Source organism: Eleginops maclovinus, chromosome 2 (assembly GCF_036324505.1).
Source record: "Eleginops maclovinus isolate JMC-PN-2008 ecotype Puerto Natales chromosome 2, JC_Emac_rtc_rv5, whole genome shotgun sequence".
Taxonomy (NCBI): Eukaryota; Metazoa; Chordata; class Actinopteri; order Perciformes; family Eleginopidae; genus Eleginops; species Eleginops maclovinus.
The window spans coordinates 14,819,183-14,846,691 of record NC_086350.1 but is presented as its reverse complement, the minus strand read 5'-3'; the positions used below and the strand labels follow the sequence as shown (position 1 = coordinate 14,846,691).

Genomic DNA, 27,509 nt, shown 5'->3' with positions numbered 1-27,509 from the left:
AACTCATTTTTAGTGATTTGCATTACTAGTGTTTGATTGCACCAAAGCCGCTAGTGTTGAGCTACTGTATGTGATCTTTAAAACTGAAATCAAAGATTACAACTGAAAATGAACAGTAATTCATAAATACTGAAATTACGTTATTTATAATAGTATGTTCTTTTTGTAGATATATTTAAAAGTTTAATATGCACAAAAAAGAGACCATACAAAACGTTATGTGATGATTTATTAAATAACATGAGCGTTATATACAGATTATGCAATAAACTAACAAAAGAGAGTGTTGTGGTAAAATATAAAATATAAATACGTTTGTGAAGTAAAAACTATTCCTTTAGTCTGACTAAGTGCAATGACCAGCTCCTATGTGACCCACGAGGAAAGCAAAATATTATGAATGCCACCTGTCACTACATTTTGTTTTGTTTCTATTGAATGAAGCATTGAATAGGTGGTATGCAAGCCCCATCCAGCCTGCCTCTTTACAGAGTCTGTTATTTGTGCTTTTTCCCATTTTCCATTTGTATATGCTTTGCCTGCTCCACCATCTTCTTATCATTTTCTGACTTGAAAAGTGCTTGAATGTCCAGCATAGCTTTCCCAATATGCTGACCAAACCGGAAGGAGTCCTGCAGACGATAACCGAGAGAGAGAAGGGTGGTGTAAATGACAGCAAGATGGATCTATAATATGCATTGCTGTCTTTGTGCTCTCTTACTGTATCAGGGCTGGAAAATTTGCTGGAGATGTGGAATGTGATGAGGTTTTCCCCAACAATTATATAAGACACACCATACCCGTCATCGGCCACCTGGTGGTAGACAAGATATGTTGTTACTGTATATTGCTGCACAGTAGTTAGACGGCTAGGTGAAAACGTTAGCATATGCTCATAACAACATGACAATATTACTCACTGGGCCGAATCCACCACCAGCACCCACATATTTAGGGAACTTGTTGATGTCGACTAAATTGAGCTGCTGTTGTGGAGTCTGGCTAGTAGACAACTTCCAGGGCTCTGAAAGCACCTAGAAGAAAATACATTACATGTTAGAGCATATTGGTTAAGAGAAAAATTGTGGATGAGAAACTAATAAAATTAGAGCTATGATAACAGTTCTAACCTTGGTAAGGAATGGCGAGTCGATACCAAGGTATTTGGACACTATGTAGAGACAGAAGAGATGACGGTCGATACCAGAGCCAGTCATGGCCAGACGATACATGTTTTGATGCTTATCTGCTGCTCTCCGAAAAAGAGCAAGTTTCTGGGCATTCTGATCACAAAAGCAAAAGGCACAAAAATAATCAGACCTGTACATTGAGGTAAGATCACAATTACCTTATTTCCATTGATGCAGGTGTTAAAGCAACCCTGCCAGAATATCAGTGAGTTCAGAGTCCAGGGCACCAACATCAAGTCCTAAGCACTACAAAGTGACCCCTCACAGCATGCCCTCTCAAAATGTGTCCATGCCCACCACTAGCTGATTGCACATTTGTGAGCCTGATAACACATACTACAGATGCTATGTCAAAAGTGTAAGTGTTAACTGCATATAGATTTTATTGTCTTAATTCCTGCTGGTAATTAAATGAATCCATTACTTATAATACAAATAGTTGAAACCAACGGAATCAAACTCAGCAGATCTTTTTGGTTTTAAATTTATTTGTTCCCACTGAAATGTTTCTGTGTGATATGCTTACTGTTGCACCTGCATCCTCCATGGCTCTGACAAATGCAACAGCCTCAGAAGTGCAGGAGCGTACAGTCTCTGTCCGACCGTCTCTGAACATACGAGTCATTGATGACTCGTACGTCAGACAGAACACTCTCTGGTCCTAAACAGAAGATGGATTAAAGTCATTTAGCGAGGTTGGACGATCACATTTTCTAAAGTAAAAACTGAGCAATAATTTCAGCGATTTTATAACAGCGATGCCAGCCATACCCTGAACTGTGCCAGCTGCAAGGCCAGCTGAATAAAGGCATCAGGGCTGCACCTGCACTTCTTGATCAGTCCTTTTCCAAACTCAGTAAACAGATAGCCATGAAAGTCCACATCATCAGCAATCTGCTTGGCTGACAGGTATGAAGTCTCGATGGCATCTTGGCACTAAGAGACGGTAAACTGTGCTAAAAACACAGCTAATGCAGCAAACACTTAAACATACAAATCAAATAGGTCAATGCTAATAAATTATTTAAAGCTCTGTTTTACCTCCTTTGGAATCTGCCACTGAAGTCGAGTGGGATTAGGCAGGCCTTTATTTACATCCCCTTTACAATGTCCCTCCTCTGTGTAGCCAAGATGGAAGCAATCTGTTGCAAGGACATACTAGACAGACAGGAAATCGTGAGTGGAGATACCTTCTAACTTTGAATAGTTTTTTTCAAATAAAATACCAGCTAACATGATATACCTCCCACATATGTCCAACAATTGGTGCATCCGCCCAAGAATGTTCAGCATTTATACCCATTTTTCCATTTGGATATGAGATTAAGGTGAAGGACTTGTCAAACCACCTGCAGAAAAAAAAAAAGTTTTTTAGAGAAATAAAGAACTAATATCCAACAGCAGAGGCCTTCACATGACTTGTCTGCCTACCTGTCATAGCATTTTCCATGAAGCAGTGATTTGGCGTAACTGTCAAGTGATTTGGTGTTTGTAGGGTCATACCGCTGTGGCTCGTCATCTAGCGTCAGGAAGAAGGCAGCGGACTCAATGGCGTCCAGGGAAAGTTTGTTTCCTCCCTGGCTAAAATATTTATTCCGAGCCCGAGCCCATGGAACTCTAGAGGGGAATGTCAGAGTAAGAATGTTATTTTTTGTGTTTATGAGCATGTTTCGTGAGCATGTGTTTCTGTGTGATTTTATACCTGTTCCCTGCAGTCAGGGCTGCTAATTTGAGTTCTCCTGGCTGAGGTTCTGATGTGTCATTGAGGATCCTTTGAAACTGTGTCTCAAGTTCACTGGGTAAGAGGTGGCGCCCTCCAGTGTACAGCCACACTTGGAAAAAACGGCCCTTGTGGTAGACAACCAGGTGCTTACGGTCAGTCAGGTGCTGCACAATATCTACAGGGGAGGGCCAACAAGAAGAGGAGGATGTGAGGAAACCAAGGGGAACAGTAAGGGTGGAAGCTGCATATAGGATACGATTAATAGATGTTTTCTTACAGTACAGTTGTTAGAGGGTAAATCAAACTAGACTTGGGGCTAAAACTTTTGAGCCAGTAGCACTTCTGTTCATACCTCAGTTCTTAATGACAAAGCAGATATTTAACTTGTAACAGCTGATGGAAAACGTGCTATGACATCAAGTTTCAACCCAGTTTTGCCCCTATGATTTTGAGTGTTGATGGTGAATGTTGATGTTTTTCCTTTAAACTGCACAGGCCTGACCAGTTGTTTACCTGTTTCTATCCCAGGGATGCGAGTGGTGTTAAATATCCTTTCCATCTGAGTGGAGCACATGGGGACGGTCCCTAAAGCCCTCAACTAAGGAAAAAAGAGAAAACGAAATCATCAAAGGTTTAGAGTTTTACCCGAGGTGGTTTCATCCAAATGGGGCGAACAGGTTAGATTGATGGCAGAAGAAGTCAAAGTCATGGCAAACATTACCGGGGCATGTTCACCACGCTCCAGTTTGCGTCTGTATTGCAGCATGGCATGAACCACATTCCCCGCTCGCGCAGCCTGTCGATGTGTTGGGTTCACGTACAGGAGGTCCTAATGCATTCACCACAAGGACAAATCACAAATATAAATCACAAAAACATATACTTATTCCAAACACAGATATCAGGTCCTCAAGCTGAAACACATTTGTTTTTGTTCCTATAACAAAACAGGCCTTATCTGTAAGTGTCCAGCTTTTGCTTTTTAAAAAACCTTGCCACTAATGTTTTCAGACTGCACACTGCTACTTCCACATGATGATGATGATGATGATGATGATGATGATGATGATGATGATGATGATGATGATGATGATGATGATGATGAGAAAATAACATTGCTAATGCATTGCACTGGTATAACAAACTGAGACTATCTTACCATTATGTAGAAGTTACTGTTCACCATGATAGGACTCCGGCCTCTGAGGTAAATGTACTCCTCCCACCAGTCACTGACCTATAAAAGATTACACTTTATTATTCCATAACAATATGATTTAATTGATTTTAGTTACAATGTTGTATCACTTTTTAATACTACTCACATAATTTGTCCCCCACCAGGATTTTAGGATCAGGTATCTCTGTAGCTGGGCTGCTAAGGAATCTTTAAAGTCATTTGCCAACGTCTCCATCTGGTTGTACTGCGCACTGTCCAGCAGAGGACGCACTGACTCTAGGTACTGTGGGAAAACATAGGGGGGTGTTATCAGGACATAAGACCCAAGTACACATACATAATATCTCAAAGACATCTATTTGTGCAGGAAGGGGGCAAAAACAGTAGATGAAGACATTTAGACTATGTATGTTCTCTAACAAGCTGCATTAATCAAAAGGTTAGAAAGGCTTCATTGGGTTGGTTACGAGCTAGATAGGTTTAAATGAAGGTTATGTGCTTGGTAAAAATGTTAATTAGAAATGTGATATATGGTGTGAGGTTATCAAGGGATGACATGGCAAATGGTGGTGTTTAGATATCACTTAATGACATGCAGGCATTTATTGTATCCATGTTATCCATTTCAAGATGCCACATGTGTGGTTATACAGTGGGGCCAAAAAGTATTTAGTCAGCCACCAATTGTGCAAGTTCTCCCATTTAAAAAGATGAGAGAGGCCTGTAATTTTTATCATAGGTATACCTCAACTATGAGAGACAGAATGGGGGAAACAATCCAGGAAATCACATTGTCTGATTTTTAATGAATTTATTGGTAAATTCCTCGGTAAAATAAGTATTTGGTCACCTACAAACAAGCAAGATTTCTGGCTCTCACAGACCTGTAACTTCTTCTTTAAGAGGCTCCTCTGTCCTCCACTCGTTACCTGTATTAATGGCACATTACTGAACTCGTTATCAGTATAAAAGACACCTGTCCACAACCTCAAACAGTCATACTCCAAACTCCACTATGGCCAAGACCAAAGAGCTGTCAAAGGAGACCAGAGACAAAATTGTAGACCTGCACCAGGCTGGGAAAACTGAGTCTGTAATAGGTAAGCAGCTTGGTGTGAAGAAATCAACTGTGGGAGCAATTATTAGAAAATGGAAGACATACAAGACCACTGCTAATCTCCCTCGATCTGGGGCTCCACGCAAGATCTCACCCCGTGGGGTCAAAATGATCACAAGAACGGTGAGCAAAAATCCCAGAACCACACAGAGGGACCTAGTGAATGACCTGCAGAGAGCTGGGACCAAAGTAACAGAGGCTACCATCAGTAACACACTACGCCGCCAGGGACTTAAATCCTGCAGTTCCAGACGTGTCCCCTTGCTTAAGCCAGTACATGTCCAGGCCCGTCTGAAGTTTGCTAGAGGGCATTTGGATGATCCAGAAGAGGATTGGGAGAATGTCATATGGTCAGATGAAACCAAAATAGAACTTTTTGGTAAAAACTCAACTCGTCGTGTTTGGAGGAGAAAGAATGCAGAGTTGCATCCAAAGAACACCATACCTACTGTGAAGCATGGGGTGGAAACATCATGCTTTGGGGCTGTTTTTCTGCAAAGGGACCAGGACGACTGATCCGTGTAAAGGAAAGAATGAATGGGGCCATGTATCGTGAGATTTTGAGTGAAAACCTCCTTCCATCAGCAAGGGCACTGAAGATGAAGCGTGGCTGGGTCTTTCAGCATGACAATGATCCCAAACACACCGCCAGGGCAACGAAGGAGTGGCTTCGTAAGAAGCATTTCAAGGTCCTGGAGTGGCCTAGCCAGTCTCCAGATCTCAACCCCATAGAAAATCTTTGGAGGGAGTTGAAAGTCTGTGTTGCCCAGCGACAGCCCCAAAACATCACTGCTTTAGAGGAGATCTGCATGGAGGAATGGGCCAAAATACCAGCAACAGTGTGTGAAAACCTTGTGAAGACTTACAGAAAACGTTTGACCTCTGTCATTGCCAACAAAGGGTATATAACAAAGTATTGAGATGAACTTTTGTTATTGACCAAATACTTATTTTCCACAATCATTTGAAAATAAATTCTTTAAAAATCAGACAATGGGATTTCCTGGATTTTGTTTTTCTCATTTTGTCTCTCATAGTTGAGGTATACCTATGATAAAAATTACAGGCCTCTCTCATCTTTTTAAATGGGAGAACTTGCACAATTGGTGGCTGACTATATAATTTTTTGCCCCACTGTATGTGGTTAGTTATGTGTAATTTCACACCCTGTGAATTGTATCATCCACACTGGGCACAGGGAGCCTGGGTAAGGAGGCCTGGAAACTGTAGAGCAGTGGCCTGCATCCAGAGAACATCTTCACTAGGCTCTGGTAACAGACAAACAACACCCACAACATCAGACACATAATATAATATACATTTTGACAAACAAAGATGTATTGTGTACTGGTACCCTGACAATTTAAATGAAAGACATAAGAACAAACATACCAGCCACACTTTAGTAGATGTGCTCATTTTCCCGTGGGATTCAAAAATCCATCCATGGTAGGAGAGTAGAGCTTTGAGAGTGTATCTCAAGAGGTAGATGAGGAACAGCCACAGTCCAGTGGCAAACAGGATGGCACTCAGCACTGCTCGGGTCTGCACTGACATACAGTCTCTGCTCGGAAAAGGAACAACACTCCCCGTTTTAGTAATGTAAGGTATGAAATCGAACAGTAAAATGAAAAAATTACTTTGTTTTGAGTAGCTGATTTACTGCAGAGCTCATCTTAGAAAACCTACAGGTGCAGTAGAGTTTGTTCATGCTGAACCACAACACTTAATACTGGCTGTAGGAGATTTCAGACCTGTGTGGTAGGGTTTCCTTGATTGTGTCAATCATCCCCAGAGAGGGGTCGAAGGGGATGTACAAGGAGCTCATCATGGCGATGACAACTATCAGCCAACTGGAGGGACTGGCAGGATAGACGCCAGCCAAAACACCATTCTGTGAAATAAAAACAACAAGATTTTATACAGTATTAGCACAATATATATCTGTATCTCACATGTTCTGTTGAGCAGATGAATGAATGAATGAAAATTCACATCTAGTTGAAACAACTTAAGGATTTTAATGCTTCACTTGAAATTCAGTTTGCTATTCAGTGACTCTATATTTTTTAACACTGATAATCAAAGTGTTGAATATACCTTGAATTGAATGGCTCGCTTTTTCCATGCTGTCACTCCAGACAAGTAGATGTTTTTGATGACCTCTTGACTCAGTTTAAGATCCAGACCATCTGGGCGCACAGTGAACTGGAAACCCACCGCCTGATGGGCCTCAGCCATCTCTGAATAGTAGTGACTTAAATGGAAATCAGAAGGAAGCTTTATATGTCATCTGCTTTCAAACTGGTAAAAATAAGCAACAATGATAATGACTAGGAATATAAAGTTCAGGGGAATGTTGATCCCTTGATCATTTATCTTAATAGCTGTTAACCTTATGTATGTCTTTATTAATAATAATAATAATAATAATAAACAAATTATAACATAAAGTATAACATAAAACTGGTAGACTCCAACAGATCTGGCTCACAGTGAAGACGTTATTTGAAGGAACGTTGTGTTGTAGTGTTTGTTCAAAATGAGATAGGGAAGGCCACTGATATGAAAACTCTTTAAAGCATTACGAAACAAATATGTACACATATATATGTTTAGTGTAAAATTAAGTTCATGTGTTGTCTTTTAAATGCAATGCCCTTGTTGAATTATGAACACAAATATTTGGAGTTCACAAACCACTTCTTCTAATAGCCAGGATGACTAGGATATCATTTTCCATGTCATGTGACTACACAGTCACCAAGTGGGACAAAGTTCAATGGCCAGATATAGCAGTACTCTCCGACTGAGCATGCGCCAGACCTCAGATGGGTAAGAAAACATAAACACTGAGTACATCCAACAGATTAATGCCAAACCATTTGGTATTACAGAACACTGTGAAAACCTATTAGAAAATGTGGAGGTCAGCATTGAATTGTACTGTTTAACAACTGAACATGAGTGAACATGTTATTGTCAACACTTGACTTCCTCATCATGACATGCACCTGTTATTTTACGGACATGGTTGATACAAGTTAAAAATAAATTAAAAAAACACTTAAATATTTCAATGATATAGCATTTTCATCCTTCCCTTTTATACTTGTATGTGATTTAACCATGGGATTTAGTAAGGCAAACAGAAAAACCCCTGCCGTTAACACAACTAACTGAATGGCTAACTAAACAAGAATAATAAATAAAGACTCATACTTTACCTATGTCAGAACAGTGAGTATAACAATCCAGTGAGGCAGAGAAAACCTGTGACTTTGGTTTGCGTCAGTGAGGCAGTGAAATTCCTCTGCACTCTTGTGTGCTCTGTGTGACTCCAGTGCCCTTGATTTAGCTTTCCTCAGGTAGTGAGATCAGAGCTGTCGTCTCCTGTACTTTCCTAACCTCCCTCTCTCCCCCTTCCCCAACACCACTCTCTCTCTCCCCCTCTATGCCTGTTCCTCTCTCTCACCGTGACATATTTCTTTTTGTAACAAGACACCAAACATAGACAAAACCTAACCTCATTTGGCTTGAGCTCTGTGCTATGTAACTGAATCTACTGCAGTGAGAGCAATTTGATGTTTCCTTTCAATGAATAAAAGTGCCACCAGCGGGCTTATTTAAGCGTGTTAATAAAATTATGTGTAATAGAAAAAACAGCATACAGATCTCAGATTTTAATCTGCAGATTCAAGCATTTCGATTTTGCCTCCATTAAATGGAAGTTAATGGTTTTCATTGAGACGAGATAGAGAAATGTATTTTGGCAGAACTAGTTTTTGGTCCAACCATTACAACTTCAAATATTAATAAATACTGTAATATTAGACTGGGTTGGGTTTTTTAGCACACCCTATCTTGGTCCTTATTCTTAAATAATCTTTATTAATGAATAAAAAAACAAATTCATTTTTTCCAAACAAAGTAGAACAGCATAGCCTTTATACATACAGAATATATATGTACACACAGAGCACTCCTTTGTCTTTAAAACTAGGTTAATATTCTTTAGTTTTTCTTTTATCCAGGGTAATACAGTGATTTAGGTATATGTTTAACAATAATATTCTCTTACTAGTTAACTTTAAACTGGAGGACTGAGATTTTAGAGAGAAGATAAGACAAACAATGTTTATCTATCCAGGGAGAATATCTCTTTGTGCTTGAGAGGGACTTAAGCACAATAACATTAATCCAAATATTCATAAAATATGAGCAGGAAGGTGAAAAAGAAAGCTAACATTAAAAGTGAAGATAAAAGACAGATTCATAGCAGGTGGAGATGGGAAGAGGAGGAAAAACGCTGAGCGAGAGAGTTTGAAGATCCAACCTTGCAACAGCATTGTGCTCTATACTTGGTATGAGGACCTGGTTCCCTACAACTGTCCCCTGTCCTGCAAATGCAACTTTCTCAGCCCTGTGCACCTAAAATAAGAAAAAGATAACAATGGTAAAATATAAGGTATCTAGAAGAAAGTTATTTGTTTTTAAGATACACATAACTCATGTCAAGAAGAACATTTTTCTCTTTTTGTCTCTTTGTACCTGTCCCCATGTCTTTGACTGTACGCAGAATGATGTCACCACATTTTCTGAGTTGTTCCCACCAATTATAACCAGCCTGTCAGTGGCACCCAGGAAATACAGAGTATGGAGGTCTGCATCTGCTCGGGCAAGCGTGGGGAGCAGCTCAGACCAGGAGTCTAATAAACCAGGAGAATAGAAAAGCACCATGTCTGTAGTCGATGTTCAAAAATGATCAAAACTGTACAAACAAGTTGATGGTTAAAAAAAACAAACCTATTCCTCAAACATGCTCTTACCCTGCCTCGTGTTGTACTGCAGTAGTAATTTCTCTCCAGTCCTTTGGATGCTCCCCAACACGTAGAGACAGTCTCTGAAGCTAGTGGCAAGTGGCACATCATAGGACAACGACATGGTGAACTGGAAGTCAATGAGTGGCAGTGAGGCGACAAACCTGAGGCAGAGATAACATTTAGTCACTAATACATCAACAAATAATGGAATCATGTTAGTGTTCTAAGGGAAAACATATCAAATGTTGTTCTCAGTATCCTTGAATAAACATGCCATCTGAACTACACTGAAAAAGAGGACACAAACCTCCATGTGTCCTCCCAGGGATCATAGCGTTCTACAGCTGTGTAAAGAGCTGTGCTGGAGTCTGGGGTCACCAGTAAGTCCAAGTACCAGCCTCCCACAGCGTAAATAAAGCCTTCACAGGCCACTGCAGTGAAGTGCCTTCTGTGCTGTTGGTGCAACATATGAGGACAATAGTATTATAAATTGGCTGCGGAAAGAAAGGAACGTTTCATTTTGGGTAAAACAAACACTAACCTTTATCATAGGAGCTGTGGAAACCCACCTATTAGTGGAGGGATTATACCTTGAGGAGGCCATCTTGAACTCCCAGCGTCTCTTCACACGCTGCCGGTAACCTCCAATTACATACAGGTAGTTATACAGCACCACTGTAGTGAAACACCACTTATCAGCCGTGAAAGGAAGCTCTGTGACTGTATACCAGTCACCGCTGTCCTCTGAGCCATTGAGGGTGAAGATGTGTCGGGCACATTCAGTTTCCGGGTCTTTCCATGTATGAAGGTTTTCTTTCCTAAGGCTGCACAGACGTCGGTCTCCTTGTGTACTCCTCAGGTGAAAAACTTCTTCCTTCTCTGGATCCTTCAGACACCTGAGGAATTTATAGGTTTAAGGAACAACAAAGAAACGTGGTCAACTGTTGGAAATCCTAATGACAGCCAAAATATTTAATGTATCGCATACTTTATGAGGTGAGGCAGCTCCAGCAGGTTTCTAGTCAGGTATATAAACACCGTCATCTTCAGCTCCACACAGCAGATCTCCTGAGCCAGAGCCAGGTAGGACAGACAGTTTCCTGGGCTGAGTTCGAGGACTGACAGACACTTTGAGAGGAAGGCCTCAGCCAGGAGATAGCTGCTGACCTCCAGAGTTGGGAAGGGAAAAAGACGATTTGTTTCGGGGTGAATCACAGCACTAAGGGAAAGTATTTGTGATAGTGACATAGACGTGGAGAAAGGAAGACTGCTTACCTGGATGTGTGTGCCCAACTCCTCCTGAGGGACTTTAAACTTATTGTGGAAGGAGAACTCAAGGAGATTGTGGAAGACGGAGGAGGACACATGGTCCAGGTAGATGAATCTCTCTGAAGTCTCCCTCATTCTGGATTGGGACAAGGCTCGGAAGTACTCACTACACTGGGAGAGTCTCCCAATGTCCACCTTAAGAAATCAATAATTAACCCAACATTGTTGAAGCCTCCAGTTCTATCTGGTTAATGTGTACAGTTTAGAGATTTGTGTTTTGTTTTTTACCTACATGGAATGCATATGTGCTGGTTTGCACTGTAACCATGGTTTCATCTCCATCTCTAGGGTGATATGTGCAAAGTGCCTCAATGGTTTTCCAATCCTCTGAGTCTGCTTTGCATGATCCTCTATCTGTGACACCTGGGGATACTATCTGGTTTTTGACTGCTGGAAAAGCTTCCCATAGTCTTGTAAGAACATATTTCAGCCAGAAACTTATTCCCTCTATTAATATGATAACACATTGCGTGAGAGGATCCATCTCACTGACAGTGTCAGATGTAAAAGAAGACAACTATAACTGTTTTAATACAGCATGTACCTTTTTCTTTTGTTTAAACTCCACAGGCCTTAATACGCTTTGCACCATACAACCACTGCCACAATCACATTCAGACTGTAAGAGCTCCAAATGAGGGCAGACAAGCTTCCAATATTACAAGCAAACACAGCAATGGCAAATAGAGGACAGAACAAACAGTGGAGTCCATGTTTCACTGGCTCATCTACTTTTCCTTCTGCAACGCTCACTGTCACATGCTCTTTGAAAGCACAAGTACGGAAACAGCTGAGAGCAAATACCGAAGACAACATGCCAACGGAAACAGCTTGTAAAAGAAACAAGTGCAATGCAACGCTAGGCAAAACTTCAGAGTTCCTGTTTGTTCTGCTACAGATCCAGTGGATTCGGATGGCTCTCGATCTTTGAGCAGTGCACCTCTTTCTGGCTGGTCTATTTTTGGCACCTGGGGTCAACCCTCTGGGATAAACATGGTCTCCTTCAAGCTTCACGTGATCATGGTGCAACCAAGTTACAGCTGCAGTTATCAAAGTAACTTTATCATTCACAAAATGTATCAACACATTTGTTAAAATATATTTTAGGGCCGATATATTGTGATTTAGAAGAAAAACAAATGCATTGACACAGGTTCTTAACATGTGTTTATTAGATTTGAACTACAGTAGTAGTTTTTACTAGCAGGACCAACATAATACATATAACACAGTATTAACTTGTACAGGAAGTGTTGCTTTAAAAACATCTACATAGTTAATGAGGCACAGTTAAGCTGCTAAACTGATGAGGCCTTGTGAAAATGTAGTACATTCATGACATTTGGTGAAGAAAGTACCTTGTCAAATACAGGAGGCCTTCTAAATAAATACAATCATAATGGTATTCAAACAATAACATTTAGTTCATTGTAGCTAAGCAATGTAGCTTAACTTAGTTGACTAGAAGTGCCAGAGTACATTTTAGTTATATAAAACTACAGATGAGATGACAAATGTTAGGATTTTCTTGGCAGAAAAAAAAAAACACAAAAATGAAAACACAAAATAGGATAGGTCTTATAATATTACATTCATACAATGATAAATAGAAGAGAGAGGTAACAAGACAGTTTGCAGTATATAGTTAATGGATCCAATATTACTGACATAACCTTACACTTGTCTATCATTTTGTTGAATGTGAGTAATTAAGCTATCAACTTAACATTATTGGACCTCCAAAGAATAACCCTAATGTAGAATGGACCTCAGAAAGAATGAGCGAGGTAGAATAAAACTAAAAACTCTAAATTACTCAAATTTACAGACATGACCAGAATTATTTACTACAGTAGCAGGCCATCATATTGAGCCCCTCAAATGCTAAACAACAACAAAAGAATTTCACATTGCAGAGAAAGGTGTTAGTGCTTTATTAGGATGGATTTCTGAATTATGTTCAAATGAACATGTGTATCTTTCACCCAAAATTGCTTGTAGTAAGCAGAGCTGCATAGTACTAGTACATTTTATATTAAAACACAGGGAATCAGGAGAAGGCTTTCTTTAACTTGAAGTAGCAATCAAAGCGGCACTGGGCATAGTCCTGCAAAACAATAAAGTTTACTTCATGGCAATATCAAATAAATGAGTGACAAAACATGATTGTGTTTATTGAAATAGATGTATACCACTGGTGTTCGTTTAAGAATCTGAAATAAAATATAATTCCTTACCATGTATCCAAACTCGATCTTGGAAATCTTTGCTTGAATGATGGACCAAAGCCCCCAGAGGAAATGTGAAGCTAATGCATACCTACAAATCACAGAAAGAATGGACCAAGCCTTTGGTGATTCTGCTATAACGTTTAATCATACATAGCGTTGCTGTAAACCAAGTTTTACCTGTTAGCTTCAACTATCATGTCCTCCTCCACCCGTGTATCGTCCTTGGATATGTCAGAGTGTCTTCTATGCTGTGCCAAATAGGCTCTGATGAAATGAAGCTGAATTTAAAAACAAGTGACACGTTAAAAAAAGTTGTTAAAAAAGGTATCATCTTAATGATTAAGATCATTATTTGTTTACCCATGTTGTGATCCCCTATATCTGCACTGTTTAACGTACTGCACTATGCTATCAGGAAAACCAAGTCTCGTTACACAGAAAATGGAAGAAAGCTAATTAAACTAGTGACCCCTCCCACCCAGCCTACATCTTCTCCCAGTCTCTCTCCACTGGATAGTGTTACAGGCTTGTCTTAACTAATACCAATCAACTGCAGACCCTGGAAGGATCTCAATGATCTGGAGGATTAAAATAATTTCAGTTTTTCAAATTTCCTTTTTGTTTGCATTGTTTTGATGGTTATCGATTATTTTCATTTATTTATTTGCACTAAAACTGAGATTGCATGCTGTACCAATACAGATTCCAACAACTAGGTTGCAGGTTTATAATCTTATCTAGCCTTATTTGAAGTTCACAGAAAAGTTCACTATTGCCATCAGAACCTAAAATGTGCATTAACAATTTTAACCACTAGATGGCACTGAATGATCAGAGCATATCTATTTCCCAAAAGAGATTGCGTTATATTTTTGGTTTAAACATCAACACTGTGAGTGTCTTTTATGGGAGTCTCAAGGATTTGGCTGAAAAGGGTGCTTTTGTTCATCTCTGGTTTGGACTGACCTGCTGCTCTCTGGTGGGATAGTTAGCCTGTATGGCTTTGAAGAAGGGCCACTGGTTATAGGTGTAGTCATACATCCACTCACAGAAATGGTTCCCAAAGTCAAACCCCCTACATGAAAGAGTAATACATTAGTCATTTGAAAACAAAAGAGCACAATTCAAGTGTATGCATCTAAGTGTAGCCCAAACAACATATTTCTCAGCAAAATGAATCATTACGGTCGATATATTGATCAACGCCTTTACCTGTAATTGTAACTGCTGTACTCAAAGTCAATCAGCATGAGTCTGTCTGTTATGTTGTGGTCCTTGTCTTCCAGCATCAGAATGTTACCTGCAGCAGCAAAACAAGGTTTTGTCTTAATCATTTTAGCTACTGTGAGGTATGTCACATCTTCTGTTATAACTGAACTTCTCGAGTCACATTGTTTTGCATAATTAATACCGCTATTGTAGAAACATATATATGTTTAGCGATTCAGGGGTTTGCATCTTATAAATACAGTAAATGGCCAATAGTGGAATGTGGACATGCTCATATGTACTTTTGGTCTCGGTTTGGACACTACTATTTTTTGTGGGTCACAATTATGGCTTTATAAGATACTGAAACAAATAGACATAAAAGTAGGAGAGAGGGGCCAACATGGAGCACAGAGCCACAGGTCGGATTTTAATTCTGGCTGCTGTGGCAAGTACTCAGCCTGGGTGCCCTCAGTTGTGGTAAATCCTAAAACTTCAGTGTACATAACAGTGTGGCAGTATGACGAAATACCTTATCTCATTCTCAATGACAATGTCACAATGTACAAAGTCAGCTCTGTGACAAATTTGTTTTCCCAGATAAGCGAGTACAAACTTGACTTGCCTGTACACAGGAAGAGCTGTAAAGCCACCCATATGAGCAAAACCTGTCATAGTATTAGTGTAATGTAAGCAATAATAACTCATATTATTTTAATATCGGATATTATCATAATCAAAATCAGCCATGTGTATATTTTTCACTTTTCCACATATCTTTAATATGTAACTTCAGCTCAAGTAGTTGCCTATTCTAAGAGACTTATTCATTACAAAGCTAAATCTCTGGCCACCACCTCGTATTCTTCATCTCCAAACACAGGAAGATGCATATGAATTTGAGCAGTTTCCATTAATAACCACACCGTAGCCTTTCTTTGACTTATGGTAATAACTGCTGAGGGTCGATCAATTAGCCCAAGTTAGAAGTTCGAGGATACATTAGCAGTGAGAGGATTAAAGTTTACCTTCCTGGACGTCATTGTGGCAGAACACCACTGGTGATGGAGTCTCTGCTAGCAACGCACTGTGGTGGGTTAAAGAGCCAGACGAACAGAGTAGATGTTGACAAAGAAAGGGAGAGGAAAGAAGGAGCTTGTCAGTGACGCCTTTGCAGGCAGTGTTACTTGCTAATTATGAATACAAATTTAAAAGAAATTCGGCGAGACAAAATAAAAGTATTGATGTCGTAGAGACTGCAGTTACTACACTACGGCAATGAAAACATATATGGAGCAGTGAATTACATAAAAACATATCTCCATTTGACCAACATCTCTACTTAAGTGGTATTATTTGCGAAGGATAGCGGGGAAGGAAAGAGTAATAGGCAAAATGTAATTAGTACTTGAAAGCATCTTTTTATGTAACCCATAAGATCATCCATTGTGATCATTAAGTGTAGTTTTGAGAAAGCTCCAGAGCTACTTTTTGAATGAATGGCAAAAGTGTTATTCAATTCTCTAGAAGCTTAGGATTATGGAACTAAAATATGAAATATACTGACGGGGGGTGGAGTGATGCATAATTCCTGATGAACTGACATGTTTACATCACTCCAAGAAGATAGCATGTGAAATCTCATATCTGTTTTCAGAAGTCAGTGGGAGACCGCTACATATCTAAAAGATAAAACATGTGCTCATAGATAAATAGTGACAATAAACACTGTGCTGATTGGCTGCCGAGATCAGCCCACCTGGAGGACTCAGCTGTGAAGTCGTGGATGGAATGGGACAAAGGTCAGTTCTTAGACTGAAAAGGAAAATACAGAGTGTCCTGTCTCAATGATTACATTCTTGTTTGCAAGAAATCCAAAACAATAACCCTGCGGCTTTATTCGTGTACCATATACTCTTTACATTTAAATATACATTTTGGGTTTTTGGTGGTGGTCCTGAAACGTCAGTAGTAAAACAGGCTAAACTGACACCTCTCCTAACATCTAGATGACATCAGATTAGGTTCAGCATTAATGTCAATGCACAGAATATTGAGTAAAGACAATGGAATAGAGATATGCATGTACTAGAAACAGTGTGAGCAGTATTTACAGAGGGTAAATTACAGTAAGCGATATGAGATGGCTCTTGTTGACACTTGGCTTAAATAAATGGTGATTGCATCATCGATTTTTAAACTTCCCCTCAAAATATTGTTTTGACACCGACTGCAAAACTCTGAATCACGATGGTTTTGCTTAAATGTGCAATAATCCTCCTGCTAAATTGTGATTAAAAAAAGAAAAAAATACAATATTTATTGTATCGCATTTTTATCCTCGCACATCTTGCATGACTGTGTATGTTTGTGCGTTTGTATTTATGCTAGCCAGTAGTTGTTTTGTTGTTGGTATACTGTATTTTCAGTTTTTTTCTCCTTATCTCTACTTCACTGTAACTTTGAGGTTTTATTTATACTATGTATAAAATCACTTCATGCAACACAATATTGATGTTATATTTATGTATATTTGAGGCATGTGCCCCAACTCACCGCAGACTCTCCAGCTCAGCAGGCAGGTCTGATTTCAAAAGCTTCTTGTACTTCTTTACATGTGCTTCACGTACAAAATTAAGCTTCATAACTTGATCCATGTATCTAAAGGAAAAAGAAGAAATTACATCTAATTATTAAAAAGCAGACAGTTCTAGTAAAAGAAGGAGATACCTTCTTTTACTTACTTGTCAAGGGTCCCAAAGAGCCACCTGGGCTCTTTGTTAAAGGGCATGCTCATCTCATGGAAACATGCCACCTTGGTGGCAATCTCAGCTGATATGGCAGGATCGGAAAGTTGATCTGTGCGCATACGGGTATTCTGTAAAAACAGATAAAAGAGGATACCAATGCTTACTCTACATAAGGCACTAGATCAAATACATATACTAAGACCTTTAAATCCCCACACATTTCATGGTACTTACAAGATATAATGTTAAACCTACAGTTATTGTTTTTTCATATTCAAAGCAGAAGAAATGTGTTCAACGGAAATTAAGATTTGATTTGAACCCTGAATGTTGAATGCTTTAAAACATTATTTTCGTGTGTGTGTGTGTGTGTGTGTGTGTGTGTTATACCGGAAAGTACTGTTCTAAACGTCCCTGGGGAAAGATGCCATAGAGTTTTGGTCCTAAAGTTCTTTCTGCCAGGATGGCAAACATCACACTTTCCAGCACCAGGGAGTCCACTCCCTGCATCACAGAAAGGCAGTTTGTTACATTTTTGCTTTAGTTTAGACTTCCAGGTGGAGGAATATGATAGAAGAATGACTAGGGAGATTATATTTTTTCCTCCATAGTAAATCAACATGTGAACAGACCAACCTGTAAGATGGCACCATACACTCTGAGGAGCACCACGCGAGGTTCCTCTCCCACAGCAGGCACATGGTCAGGCAAACTACACAGGTAGAGCAGGTTACTCAGCCCCCCACTGCAAAAAGGAAAACAGCAGTGCTATCACATCAGGGCAAAGTTAATGTCATTACACATAGTTATAGGTGTATAGCTATTGTTTCATTTAGATAGTTGTTATAGTTAAATAGTTATTAGTCACTAAACCAGTACAATACGTGCAAACCAACTGCATTGCCATAGTGTCTAAAGTGACCGATCACTTGCACTAAGGTTGCTGTTAAATCTTTTTTGCTTCCTCACTGAGCGAAAGAACCTAAGCGGGAGCCATGACCTATTGATTTCTTTGGAAGATAAGCAAAGGAGCTTTACTCTTCCTTTATTATCCCCTTCAGCATAGGATACATTGTATCATCATTAAAGTAACACATCTTTGGCTGTTGTCCATGTTTATACAGCCTACATGAAACAGTATCATAAGAAGCCACACGCCAATGTTTAAATGTGCCTTTAGAAGTCTGTCTACATACAATTGTAGTTTTACTTAATTAAGTCCTGATGAGCCTCACTAAGGTTAAGGAAATGTGGTTAAGAAAACACAAAGGACCTGTTTTTTTTTTTACATCTGCAGCTCAAGACTGCTTGCCTAACTAGCGGCTGGCTCAGCCTTAGTAGGCAACATGGTGCACCTTCTCCTCAAATTATCCCTTTGCTGTTTTCACCTATACATATTTTAGTGCAGTTATTGTAAATACTTTTAGTTTAGTATTGTTTACATTACCACTATACACACACATCAATATGAAACTTCACTGCTCTTTTCACACTAAAACCAGAACTTAAAAAATGCATAGATCTAACTGTATCAGCAGATACCGTTGTTACAAAATGTGAAATAGGCGACACAATACACTACACATTGTTTGTGACTGTAAACATCAACAAAGAATACGAGAATGATTATTACCCATTTCACATTTGGGGTCAATTTTAGTGTACATAATGAGGTGCGATGATGTCAAGTAGATATGTTTTTGTATTAAGGGACCCCAAACAATTACATTCGGATGTATAAAAGACTGCTAAAAGACTGTTATAAGAAATTTAAGACATCGACGCACCAGTGATCCACGGATACGTTTTAAAATTACCTTATTTAAAAACCTCTAGTATTAAGATAAGGACATTATAGTGTATTTCATCTTCAGTAGGCTTACAGCTGTACTTTCCATTGTTTACCTAACAATGCTTATTTGAAAATCCCGTTCTTTGATGGTCTTCCACGACCCAGACAGAAAGTCTCTGCACCAGGCGAACGCCCTGCTCCTGGTGTCCCGGTCCACCTCCTCGGTTCTCCCATCCCGGAAAGCCTCTGCCTCCGAGTCATCATCACAGTTGGCCCCAGATAAGGGACTCGGGGTCCTCAGGTTTCTCTCGTTGACGACAAGCATGCCTCCCACTCGTTTCTTCTCTGACGGAGGACCTGCATCTTCTGTTGTGATAGTTGGAATGTTGCTAGAGAGCCCCGACTTCTGTGCTCTGCCCGGGCCCTCCAGGAATCCGCTGCCATTTCCACCCGACTGCATCTTGAGTTTCCAGGCGAAGAACAAAGCGATACCGGTGTGATGTGTCGGTCTGAAGACACAATACTGACTCGCTGGCGTTCGCAGTTTAACTGTAAGGCTACGCAACCGGAAGAGGCAAACATAGCCGGATAATCTGAACCGCATGGGAGGGGAGTTCGCAAGTATTAAAGTCAATTCGGCTTTTAAAATGGGTGTTTCTCCTCGTCGGACGCGCAGTAACTGGTGATTTGCACAAGAGGTAAACTGGCATATTTATTGTCCAATCACATTTCGATTACCTGTTCTTGAGCCTGTTCTAATTGGTCGTTTCTATGTGGTAACTTTTGACGTCGTCTTCCTGCACACTGAAGGATTCTGGGAAGTGTAGTGTTCATGTTTGGCTATGCTACTTTACGTTGTGTATTTTGAACGGTTTGGTTAAAGAGCATATTTGTGCTGTATATTGAGTCTTCTAATTCTTTTAAGCAATTTGTTGTTTGGTCTCACTGATAATGATACACAAAATAACACTTACGTACTTGATTAATCAATTATTGCAAACTCCAAATTCGATATCCATAATTGTAAATGTAGGCTACATGTGGGAAACCATGATTTATTGCTAAGCACTGAATTTAAACAATAAGCATACATATTCCTATGATTTAACACTCTCTGAAACAACAATAAATAAAAACAGCTTACTGTTTAAGAATTGTTATCTTTTGATAGAGGTAAGCTTCAAACATTGACTCTTTTTTCTTTTCTGTGTGTGTTTTGGTCAAACAGCAGATGTTTTTGGATGTGCTATAAATAAAGCTTGAATTTAAGTCATGTACAGTATGTTGAGGCATAATATGTCAATGTCAATTCAAGACTCGAAAACATATTTCAGCAACTTGGGTATTTATTTGAAACTCAATGACTTTTTACTTTACATCAAGAAAAGAGAAATCATGATAATGTAATGTCTGGATGTTGTTATTGAATGATGACCAGCTCCTTACTGCTAACCACTATGGTCTCATCTCTCGAGCCTCTCACGACAGAAACGTCTCTCCCTGTGTAGAATACAATGCAAAGGTCAGTTGCTGTCAGACTTGAGGTTGAAAAAGACATAAAATGATGTGTTTTTATTTTTCAAACCATGTATCATACTTTTCCTATGTAAGACTTAAAAAACATGACTCTTCAATTTAGAGTGTTACTGTGTTTGACGGGTCTGCTTACAAAGTCAGAACTAAACATGGAGAAGCATCATTAATTATTATACTCCAAATATCTGGAATAAACTCCCAGAATGTGAATTTTACAGACTTCAGAGTAAGATAAAATTGGTAAATATTTTCACATTGAATATTGTTATGCTTACTGTTTCTGAGCACCTGGGTTCACAATTATCTCCGACAGACGGTTGGCACACAGCTGCTTTACAGTGGATATACACCTGGTAAAAAAATGTTTGTAATTATGAGGACTGAAGGTGATATTACAAAAAATATATATACAAATGTAACTCCTTTGTCTTAGATGTTTGTTTCTTATACCTTTTCCTTGAGAGGAGTCATAGCATTTTGGTCAGCACCTCCAACAGATACAAACGTGAACATCTTGAAAACAAAACGCCTGTGGTGGGTTGGGTACATGAGTCCTGATGAGGCGTCCACAGGGACCAGAGAGGTCAAATAGCGGTCGTCACGGTATGGGCAGCTATGGCAAAGAGTGAAGAATATGTTTTGAGTATAGCCTCGTACAAGGTTTAATAAAAGCCTATTTCCAAGTCAAATGAACACCTACTCTTACCCATCAACCAGCAAGTCCCACTGAGGAAGACTTTGAGAGTAGGGGTCGGCAGTTGCCCAGCATCTTCCAAGAGTCAATACAATGTTGGGATCAGTCCTCTCCAGTATACAAACTTCTACGTACACAGGGTCTCTGAGTACCTTCGTGACGGGGTAGTCAGAGTCCACGTAAAAAGAGCTGAAGGCCTCCTCCTCTGCTCAAGCAAAAAAAGTTGGTTAGTGCACAACCACTGCCAAATGAGACTGACGGCACAACATACAGTTTTTAAATTTCCCCTCTGTGGGACGAATAAAGGGATTCTGACTATGTCCTTCACTCTAACCTTCATTACATCCCTTGACTGAACACTGTCCGTTGGCCAGCCTTAGCTCCACACTCAGGGGTCCTGGAGCTGCAACTGGGGGTGGTGGAGGAACCAGGCCAACCTCAATGACTAGAGCCTCAATTGAGGTGCCAATGTATCTACACTGGACAAGCAGCCTAAGACAAGAAATTAGGTGTATGTCAGTGAGAAAAGTCTTGTGAAATATCACAATGAACTAACCTCAACCCATTGTAGAGAATTCAAGGTCAACTCATAGTATTTTATTGATACCACTAAATTTTCTGAATACTTTGAGCCTTAGCAGAGCAGTAACAGTAGCAATAGGAGTAGTAATCTTTCATGTTGTGACCACTAAGAGTTAAACAAATAAAAATAAATATACTCATAGTGACTGTCCCTGGTGATGGCTCCATTGGGTCCAATAGCAACCTCATAATAGGAGGACATCCGGTTCTCATAGATGATAACGCCAGGCTCCTCCTACATTAAGTTGGCAGTATTTCAGTTTTAATTACTACCCAATGAAAATGAATACTAATGACATTATACAGTCAACTAAATCACAATCCTTACCATCATGACAGTGCCGCAGGCAGTGACAGGGAATTGGTAGATGGCAAAGTCTGAAGTTGTGCCAACAGGATTGCAGGTTTCGTCCACTTCAAGGAAATTAACTGTTTCTAAGTCAATGTTGGGTAGGGTGGCATCTTTGGCCACCACCACAATGAATTGACCATCCTTGGTGCACTGAAGGGTCACTGAAAACAACACATTTAAATGTAAAGACTATGGCTAATGCTAAACTCTTTGAACATGTTTTAATTAACAGAGATACACATGTTTTTTTTTCTTTTTGAGGAGGAAAATCATTTACCAGATTTTCCATAATAGCACCGGCGTCCATCAAAGCAGCATTTTATCGCTTCACAGTGTGCAGCAGAGATGTCAGGAGCTCCACACTGTATCTTTTGATGCTCAGCAAGTTCACAAGATTGAACTGCTTCTATGTGATTCTGGGGCTGTTGAGGCTGCTGAGGCTGCTGAGGTGGGCTCCATTTAGGGGGAGTTGCTGGCTGCTGAGGCTGCTGAGGTGGGTTCCATTTAGGGGGGGGCCGCTGGCTGCTGAGGCTGCTTAGGCCTCTGTGGCTGTTTAGGCTGCTGAGGCTGCTGAGGCCACTGAGGCGGCTGGGGCTGCTGAGGTGGGCTCCATTTAGGGGGGGCCGCTGGCTGCTGAGGCTGCTTAGGCAGTTGGGGCGGCTCAGGCCTCTGTGGCTGTTTAGGCTGCTGAGGCTGCTGAGGCTGCTGAGGCTGTTGAGGCTGCTCAGGCTGCTGGGGCTGCTGGGGCTGTTTGAAATATTGAGCGTCAATCAGACAGCCAAGCAGGGCAACTGCCAAAAAAGAACCACATATCAGCTTCATTGCAAAACGAAATACTGTGGGAAAAAATGGTGCTACTATGCTGACTTTTATAAGGTTGGCATATGGGTAATGTTGACTTGATGAGGACTCACATCCTATTTGCTACCCAGAACTTCCAATCAGATAATCCTAATATATAAACTCAGGGGACAACAACATGAATTCTAGAGATATTGCATCACAAGATAGAGAACTCACTTTTGAATAAACATGAATATTTATTAATTAGTCTCCAACCAATGCTTGAGAACCCCCTGATTTATTGACACATATAAATGTTTTATTGAATAAACAAACACCCATAAAAACAAGGATAGCATGCAAATGAGTCAAGTATAACGAAATGAGTCAAGTAGGTGCATGTGCGTATACGTCAAGCCTTTCACCATTCTGTAAATGGCTGGATTCATGCATATATACTATCAATTCATATATTTATAACATTCATGTTCCGTTTATTTCATTTATAAACTCTTTCAACTAATCAAGATCACCCATCTATTTTATCTCTAAGAAAACACAGTAAAGGTCATTTAGAAATATCCACCTGGAAAGGGAGGACCATATTGATTTGCAGCTCTCCACAAAATGTACTTTGGCAAAATATTGAGTTTGACATGCCATGCTGAGGGCAGGTAGACCTGACCCAAGGCCAGCATGACTTTTTGTGACCACGAATTTTGGAAATTTCAAAAGTTACTTTCAAATGAGACCCTCATTATTATGCAAACCATCACATTGTTTTATGTCAGCAAATCTAGTTTTGTGTTCATAATGCTATTTATTTATACTGCTCTTTATTTTTTAAATAATCTAAACCTACTTGAATATGCATGACCAGAGCTGTAGGCATTGCTTTCGTCAAAGCAGCAATCATTTCATTGGCTTAGCATTCAAGCTCATCAGGTCTGAGGGGGAATGACCAACATAAGGGGTGGGAATGTTGTGGAAGTAAACATGATCGCTTAATATAAAAGTAGGTGCACATGTCCATCTTCTTGACAGCACCTAGTGAACTGTGTAGAACACCCGCTGTTGTGAAGCGATGATGATGAAGTGCACAGTTTTGTGCCTTGTGGCACTTGCCTTATTTGGCAGCTTATGTGAAGCTCAGTGGGATAAGCTGGCAGCACCTAAATACCAGAAGCCAGCAGTGAGACAGGAGCCGGTCAAACAACAGCCTACGGTGCCCCAACAGAGTAAGCAGACTTTTGAGAGACCTCTCACCTGGGAATACCCTGAAGACCCCAAGCCTGAGCCCGAAGTCGAGGTGCCTTTTGAGTTGAGGTATCCTGTTTCTGCTGCAACTGTTGCTGTCGAGTGCAGAGAGAGCACCGCTCACGTAGAAGCCAAGAAGGACTTTTTTGGGATTGGCCAATTAATCAACCCTCGCGACATTACCCTGGGAAACTGTGGCCCCGTCGCAGAGGATAATGCTGCTCAAGTGTTGATTTTTGAGACAGAACTGCACAGTTGTCTTAGCACATTAACTGTAAGCACAATAAACATGCTAGTCACTTAAAAATTAAATAAAAGATTGCAATGAATGTTATTTAAAAAGATGATAAACCAATATGTTCACGTATGATGCCATTTGTTTGTGCTATATTAATTTCTCGACTAGATGACAGAAGATTCCATCGTCTACAGCTTCACTCTGTTCTATGATCCCAAACCTGTGGGCGATTCTCTTGTGGTGAGGACCAGCAAAGCTTCCATAATTGTGGAATGCCACTACCCAAGGTAATAAGACCATTAGTGTGAAAACGAACAGAAAAACATATAATAAATAACATAAACTGATCTCCATTGCCCTAACCTAATATGTCAATTAACCATGGATCACCAAATCCGATTAGTTGTGGGGGATGCATATTAAAATGACTTTGGCTGCATTTTAAGCAAACATATTTCATCATTTAGGAAGCACAATGTGAGCAGCCTTCCTCTTGACCCCCTGTGGATCCCATTCTCTGCAGTTAAGGTGTCAGAGGAATTCTTGTATTTCACCTTGAGACTTATGACTGGTGAGTTAGAAAAACATTTAATCTGCAGAATATACATTTTATAAAGCTTTGATTTTAAATGTATATTGTGCAACAGTGTTAAAATGTTATTTTATGTTTGATCAGATGACTGGCAATATGAGAGGCCAAGCTACCAGTATTTCTTGGGAGACACCATAAATATTGAGGCTGTTGTCAAGCAATTCTTCCACGTGCCCCTCCGTGTTTGTGTGAGCAGCTGCGTAGCCACCATTGCACCTGACATGAACTCAAGGCCTAACTATGCCTTCATTGAAAACAATGGGTGAGTTGGCTCATTTAAATTGATGTGTACAGTGAAAATTGGCGATCACAAACCCAAGAGTTTCCTCTAATGTGTTTTTTCTGCATGCAGGTGTTTGGTTGATGCAAGGATCACAGGCTCTAACTCTAGGTTCATGGCTCGCACTGCAGAAAACAAGCTTCAGTTCCAGTTGGAGGCCTTCAGGTTCCAGGGCACTGACAGTGGACTGGTGGGCATCCCAAGACTGATTTAAAATGTTCTGCTATACATCCCATGCAGCAAAAATACATCTTATAATAACTCAACTCTCCTCTTCTAAAAGCTCTACATTACATGCCATCTGAAAGCTTCATCCACCGCCTATCCCATCGGAAGTGATTATAGAGCTTGTTCCTACATCAATGGGTGAGTCTGTGCTTTTGTGAAAATGTGTTATTGGAGTATTTGTACAGTATTAACTTTTCTTCTTTTCTTCCTAGGTGGAAGGAGGCTAGCGGACAGGATGCAGCTTGTGGCTCCTGTGAATCTGGTGGATTTGGAGAAACTGGTGGAGCTACCGGAGTTGGGTCTGCCGCCACACCTGGTCAGTGGGGTCAGTCAACTGAAAGGAAGATCCGTGATGTGTCCCAAAATGAAAATAACGGTATGTTAAATTATTTTTTTATTGAAAGCATTTTATATTGTATGCATTCCTACTGAATGTGTGCCAGTGTTGTAAGACAACCTGTGTCTTCTGTCTTTCTTTCTAGTTTTGGAATGGGAAGGTGATGTCACCCTGGGCCCACTCACCATTGGAGAGGTGGTGATCGCTTAACTCAATTTCCTGGCATGGCTATGAACATGAAATTAAACATTCTCATTGGTTAATAACTGTCTGTATGTTTTTATAGTCCTTTTCCCTCCTTTTCATAGTTCAGCTTAAACAAGAAGATAAGCCATATTTAGGCAGAATTTGAAGTATACAAAAACTAATAAAGGTGTAAGACACAGAAAAGAAAAAAGTATAACTTGCTTTACATTGCCCTCTGGTAAATGCTCCATATTTTATTAGGAGAAAGCCTGTTCAGTTCATACTGTTGACTGTAAATCGTCGTTTAAGTGTCCTTCCATTTCATCAATTTGTTGGTTGATAACTTCTAGTCAAGGAAAAGGGCTGTGTGTAAACGTTTACTGCCCCCGTGTGCCACAGAGTGTAAACTGCAGTTTAGCGATTTACACTTCAGTACCACAGGCAGTGAACAGCTCCACATTGCTCCTGCTCGGTACGGTAAAATACAGTACCTCAAAAGTCTCTTCATTCCCCTTCAAACTCAAAGTCTGGGCTAAGTTGCTCTGCTTGATAATTCACTTACAATCTTTGATGCAATAAAAAAAAAGGTAGCTGATCACCTTTAAGTTCCCCCAATGCCTATATTTTAATGTATTTTTCTCTGAAAGTCAGAGCGTTATCTGGAGGAAAAAAGATCCATATGTTCTGTTTGCCTTATTATGATAATTCTACCACAGATAATGCATTTTAGATAGGTGTCAGGTGTGCTTAAAGACCTTTGTTCATAATAGGCCTACCCTACAGAAATGTTTCAGAAAATAAATTGTATAACAACAGTCTATTTATATTGAGCACGTGTTTCATTTTGCATCTTACCTTTTTTAAGACATTTTCTTCTTCAATTTATTTTCTGGCACGTTGTCTTCGTGTCCTGATATTTCCCAAATTTGTACCTTAAAAGTTGGCTATGTGTCATCGACCTTTGCATTTTGATTTGTTTTACGTTTCGGTGTAATGTCATTGGAAACACTCTATGGGATTTGCCATTTCATGCCACTGTTTTCCTGTATGCTTGCAAGCTTCAAAGCTCTGTCTGCATCCACACAGGAAAGCCTGCTCAC

At 40.0% G+C, this 27,509-nt stretch overlaps 5 protein-coding genes across 7 annotated transcripts; 1 reads left to right on the top strand and 4 right to left on the bottom strand.

The window, feature by feature from the left end:
* Window positions 1-211: 211 nt before the first annotated feature.
* On the bottom strand, window positions 212-8,636 carry cpt1b (carnitine palmitoyltransferase 1B (muscle)). Of its 2 annotated transcripts, XM_063900163.1 has the most exons (19): window positions 8,438-8,635; window positions 7,311-7,467; window positions 6,965-7,104; window positions 6,603-6,774; window positions 6,377-6,478; window positions 4,239-4,376; window positions 4,073-4,150; window positions 3,635-3,742; window positions 3,427-3,511; window positions 2,893-3,088; window positions 2,622-2,807; window positions 2,434-2,539; window positions 2,232-2,348; window positions 1,962-2,126; window positions 1,717-1,851; window positions 1,131-1,283; window positions 921-1,034; window positions 722-814; window positions 212-632 (listed from the first exon to the last, which is right to left on the bottom strand). In XM_063900163.1, the coding sequence occupies exons 2-19, from the start codon at window positions 7,449-7,451 to the stop codon at window positions 498-500; spliced, it is 2,364 nt and encodes a 787-aa protein (XP_063756233.1). In that variant the 5' UTR covers window positions 7,452-7,467; window positions 8,438-8,635; the 3' UTR covers window positions 212-497. The 2 variants fall into 2 exon arrangements, with proteins under 2 accessions (XP_063756233.1, XP_063756235.1); XM_063900165.1 differs by lacking the exons at window positions 1,717-1,851; window positions 1,962-2,126 and having other exon boundaries at window positions 8,438-8,636.
* Window positions 8,637-8,669: 33 nt separating this feature from the next.
* LOC134875593 (kelch repeat and BTB domain-containing protein 11) lies at window positions 8,670-12,258 on the bottom strand. 2 transcript variants are annotated; one of them, XM_063900166.1, is made up of 8 exons: window positions 11,595-12,258; window positions 11,309-11,497; window positions 11,022-11,200; window positions 10,575-10,929; window positions 10,341-10,486; window positions 10,040-10,194; window positions 9,762-9,919; window positions 8,670-9,641 (listed from the first exon to the last, which is right to left on the bottom strand). In XM_063900166.1, the coding sequence occupies exons 1-8, from the start codon at window positions 11,844-11,846 to the stop codon at window positions 9,459-9,461; spliced, it is 1,617 nt and encodes a 538-aa protein (XP_063756236.1). In that variant the 5' UTR covers window positions 11,847-12,258; the 3' UTR covers window positions 8,670-9,458. The 2 variants fall into 2 exon arrangements, with proteins under 2 accessions (XP_063756236.1, XP_063756237.1); XM_063900167.1 differs by having other exon boundaries at window positions 11,022-11,195; window positions 11,595-12,257.
* Window positions 12,259-12,512: 254 nt separating this feature from the next.
* chkb (choline kinase beta) lies at window positions 12,513-20,018 on the bottom strand. Its single transcript, XM_063907178.1, has 11 exons — window positions 19,458-20,018; window positions 18,189-18,297; window positions 17,943-18,056; window positions 17,547-17,680; window positions 17,359-17,463; window positions 15,831-15,889; window positions 14,806-14,893; window positions 14,560-14,668; window positions 13,771-13,871; window positions 13,600-13,681; window positions 12,513-13,469 (listed from the first exon to the last, which is right to left on the bottom strand). Exons 1-11 carry the CDS (start codon window positions 19,946-19,948, stop codon window positions 13,413-13,415), a joined length of 1,449 nt encoding a protein of 482 aa, XP_063763248.1. The 5' UTR covers window positions 19,949-20,018; the 3' UTR covers window positions 12,513-13,412.
* Window positions 20,019-20,694: 676 nt separating this feature from the next.
* On the bottom strand, window positions 20,695-23,330 carry LOC134880628 (zona pellucida sperm-binding protein 4-like). The gene is given in 10 exon segments (XM_063907626.1): window positions 20,695-20,844; window position 20,972; window positions 21,156-21,230; window positions 21,331-21,493; window positions 21,587-21,779; window positions 21,909-22,066; window positions 22,294-22,391; window positions 22,485-22,669; window positions 22,786-23,018; window positions 23,020-23,330. Coding segments are annotated over 10 exon segments (1,497 nt in total). The 3' UTR covers window positions 20,695-20,764.
* A 1,045-nt stretch (window positions 23,331-24,375) lies between these two features.
* On the top strand, window positions 24,376-26,679 carry LOC134880307 (zona pellucida sperm-binding protein 3-like). Its single transcript, XM_063907192.1, has 8 exons — window positions 24,376-24,822; window positions 24,955-25,073; window positions 25,254-25,357; window positions 25,463-25,640; window positions 25,731-25,848; window positions 25,942-26,024; window positions 26,099-26,262; window positions 26,369-26,679. The coding sequence occupies exons 1-8, from the start codon at window positions 24,376-24,378 to the stop codon at window positions 26,431-26,433; spliced, it is 1,278 nt and encodes a 425-aa protein (XP_063763262.1). The 3' UTR covers window positions 26,434-26,679.
* Window positions 26,680-27,509: the final 830 nt, after the last annotated feature.

Bases quoted from the DNA above. Each gene is read 5' to 3' on its own strand.
- cpt1b (XM_063900163.1), bottom strand. From the start codon at position 7,451: ATGGCTGAGGCCCATCAGGCGGTGGGTTTCCAGTTCACTGTGCGCCCA. The intron at 4,151-4,238 runs GTGAGTAGTATT...AATCTTTTATAG, and splicing joins CCTGGTGGGGGACAAATTAT to GTCAGTGACTGGTGGGAGGA. The intron at 815-920 runs GTGAGTAATATT...GTCTACCACCAG, and splicing joins CTGGTGGTGGATTCGGCCCA to GTGGCCGATGACGGGTATGG.
- LOC134875593 (XM_063900166.1), bottom strand. From the start codon at position 11,846: ATGGATCCTCTCACGCAATGTGTTATCATATTAATAGAGGGAATAAGT. The intron at 10,195-10,340 runs GTTTGTGTCCTC...TCTCTGCCTCAG, and splicing joins CCCTGGGAGGACACATGGAG to GTTTGTCGCCTCACTGCCAC. The intron at 9,642-9,761 runs GTACAAAGAGAC...TTCTTATTTTAG, and splicing joins AGTCAAAGACATGGGGACAG to GTGCACAGGGCTGAGAAAGT.
- chkb (XM_063907178.1), bottom strand. From the start codon at position 19,948: ATGCGGTTCAGATTATCCGGCTATGTTTGCCTCTTCCGGTTGCGTAGC. The intron at 13,872-14,559 runs GTCAGTCCAAAC...TTTTAAATTCAG, and splicing joins ATCCCACCAGAGAGCAGCAG to CTTCATTTCATCAGAGCCTA. The intron at 13,470-13,599 runs GTAAGGAATTAT...ATTGTTTTGCAG, and splicing joins AGATCGAGTTTGGATACATG to GACTATGCCCAGTGCCGCTT.
- LOC134880307 (XM_063907192.1), top strand. From the start codon at position 24,376: ATGATGATGAAGTGCACAGTTTTGTGCCTTGTGGCACTTGCCTTATTT. The intron at 25,074-25,253 runs GTAATAAGACCA...TTCATCATTTAG, and splicing joins GTGGAATGCCACTACCCAAG to GAAGCACAATGTGAGCAGCC. The intron at 26,025-26,098 runs GTGAGTCTGTGC...TTTTCTTCCTAG, and splicing joins GCTTGTTCCTACATCAATGG to GTGGAAGGAGGCTAGCGGAC.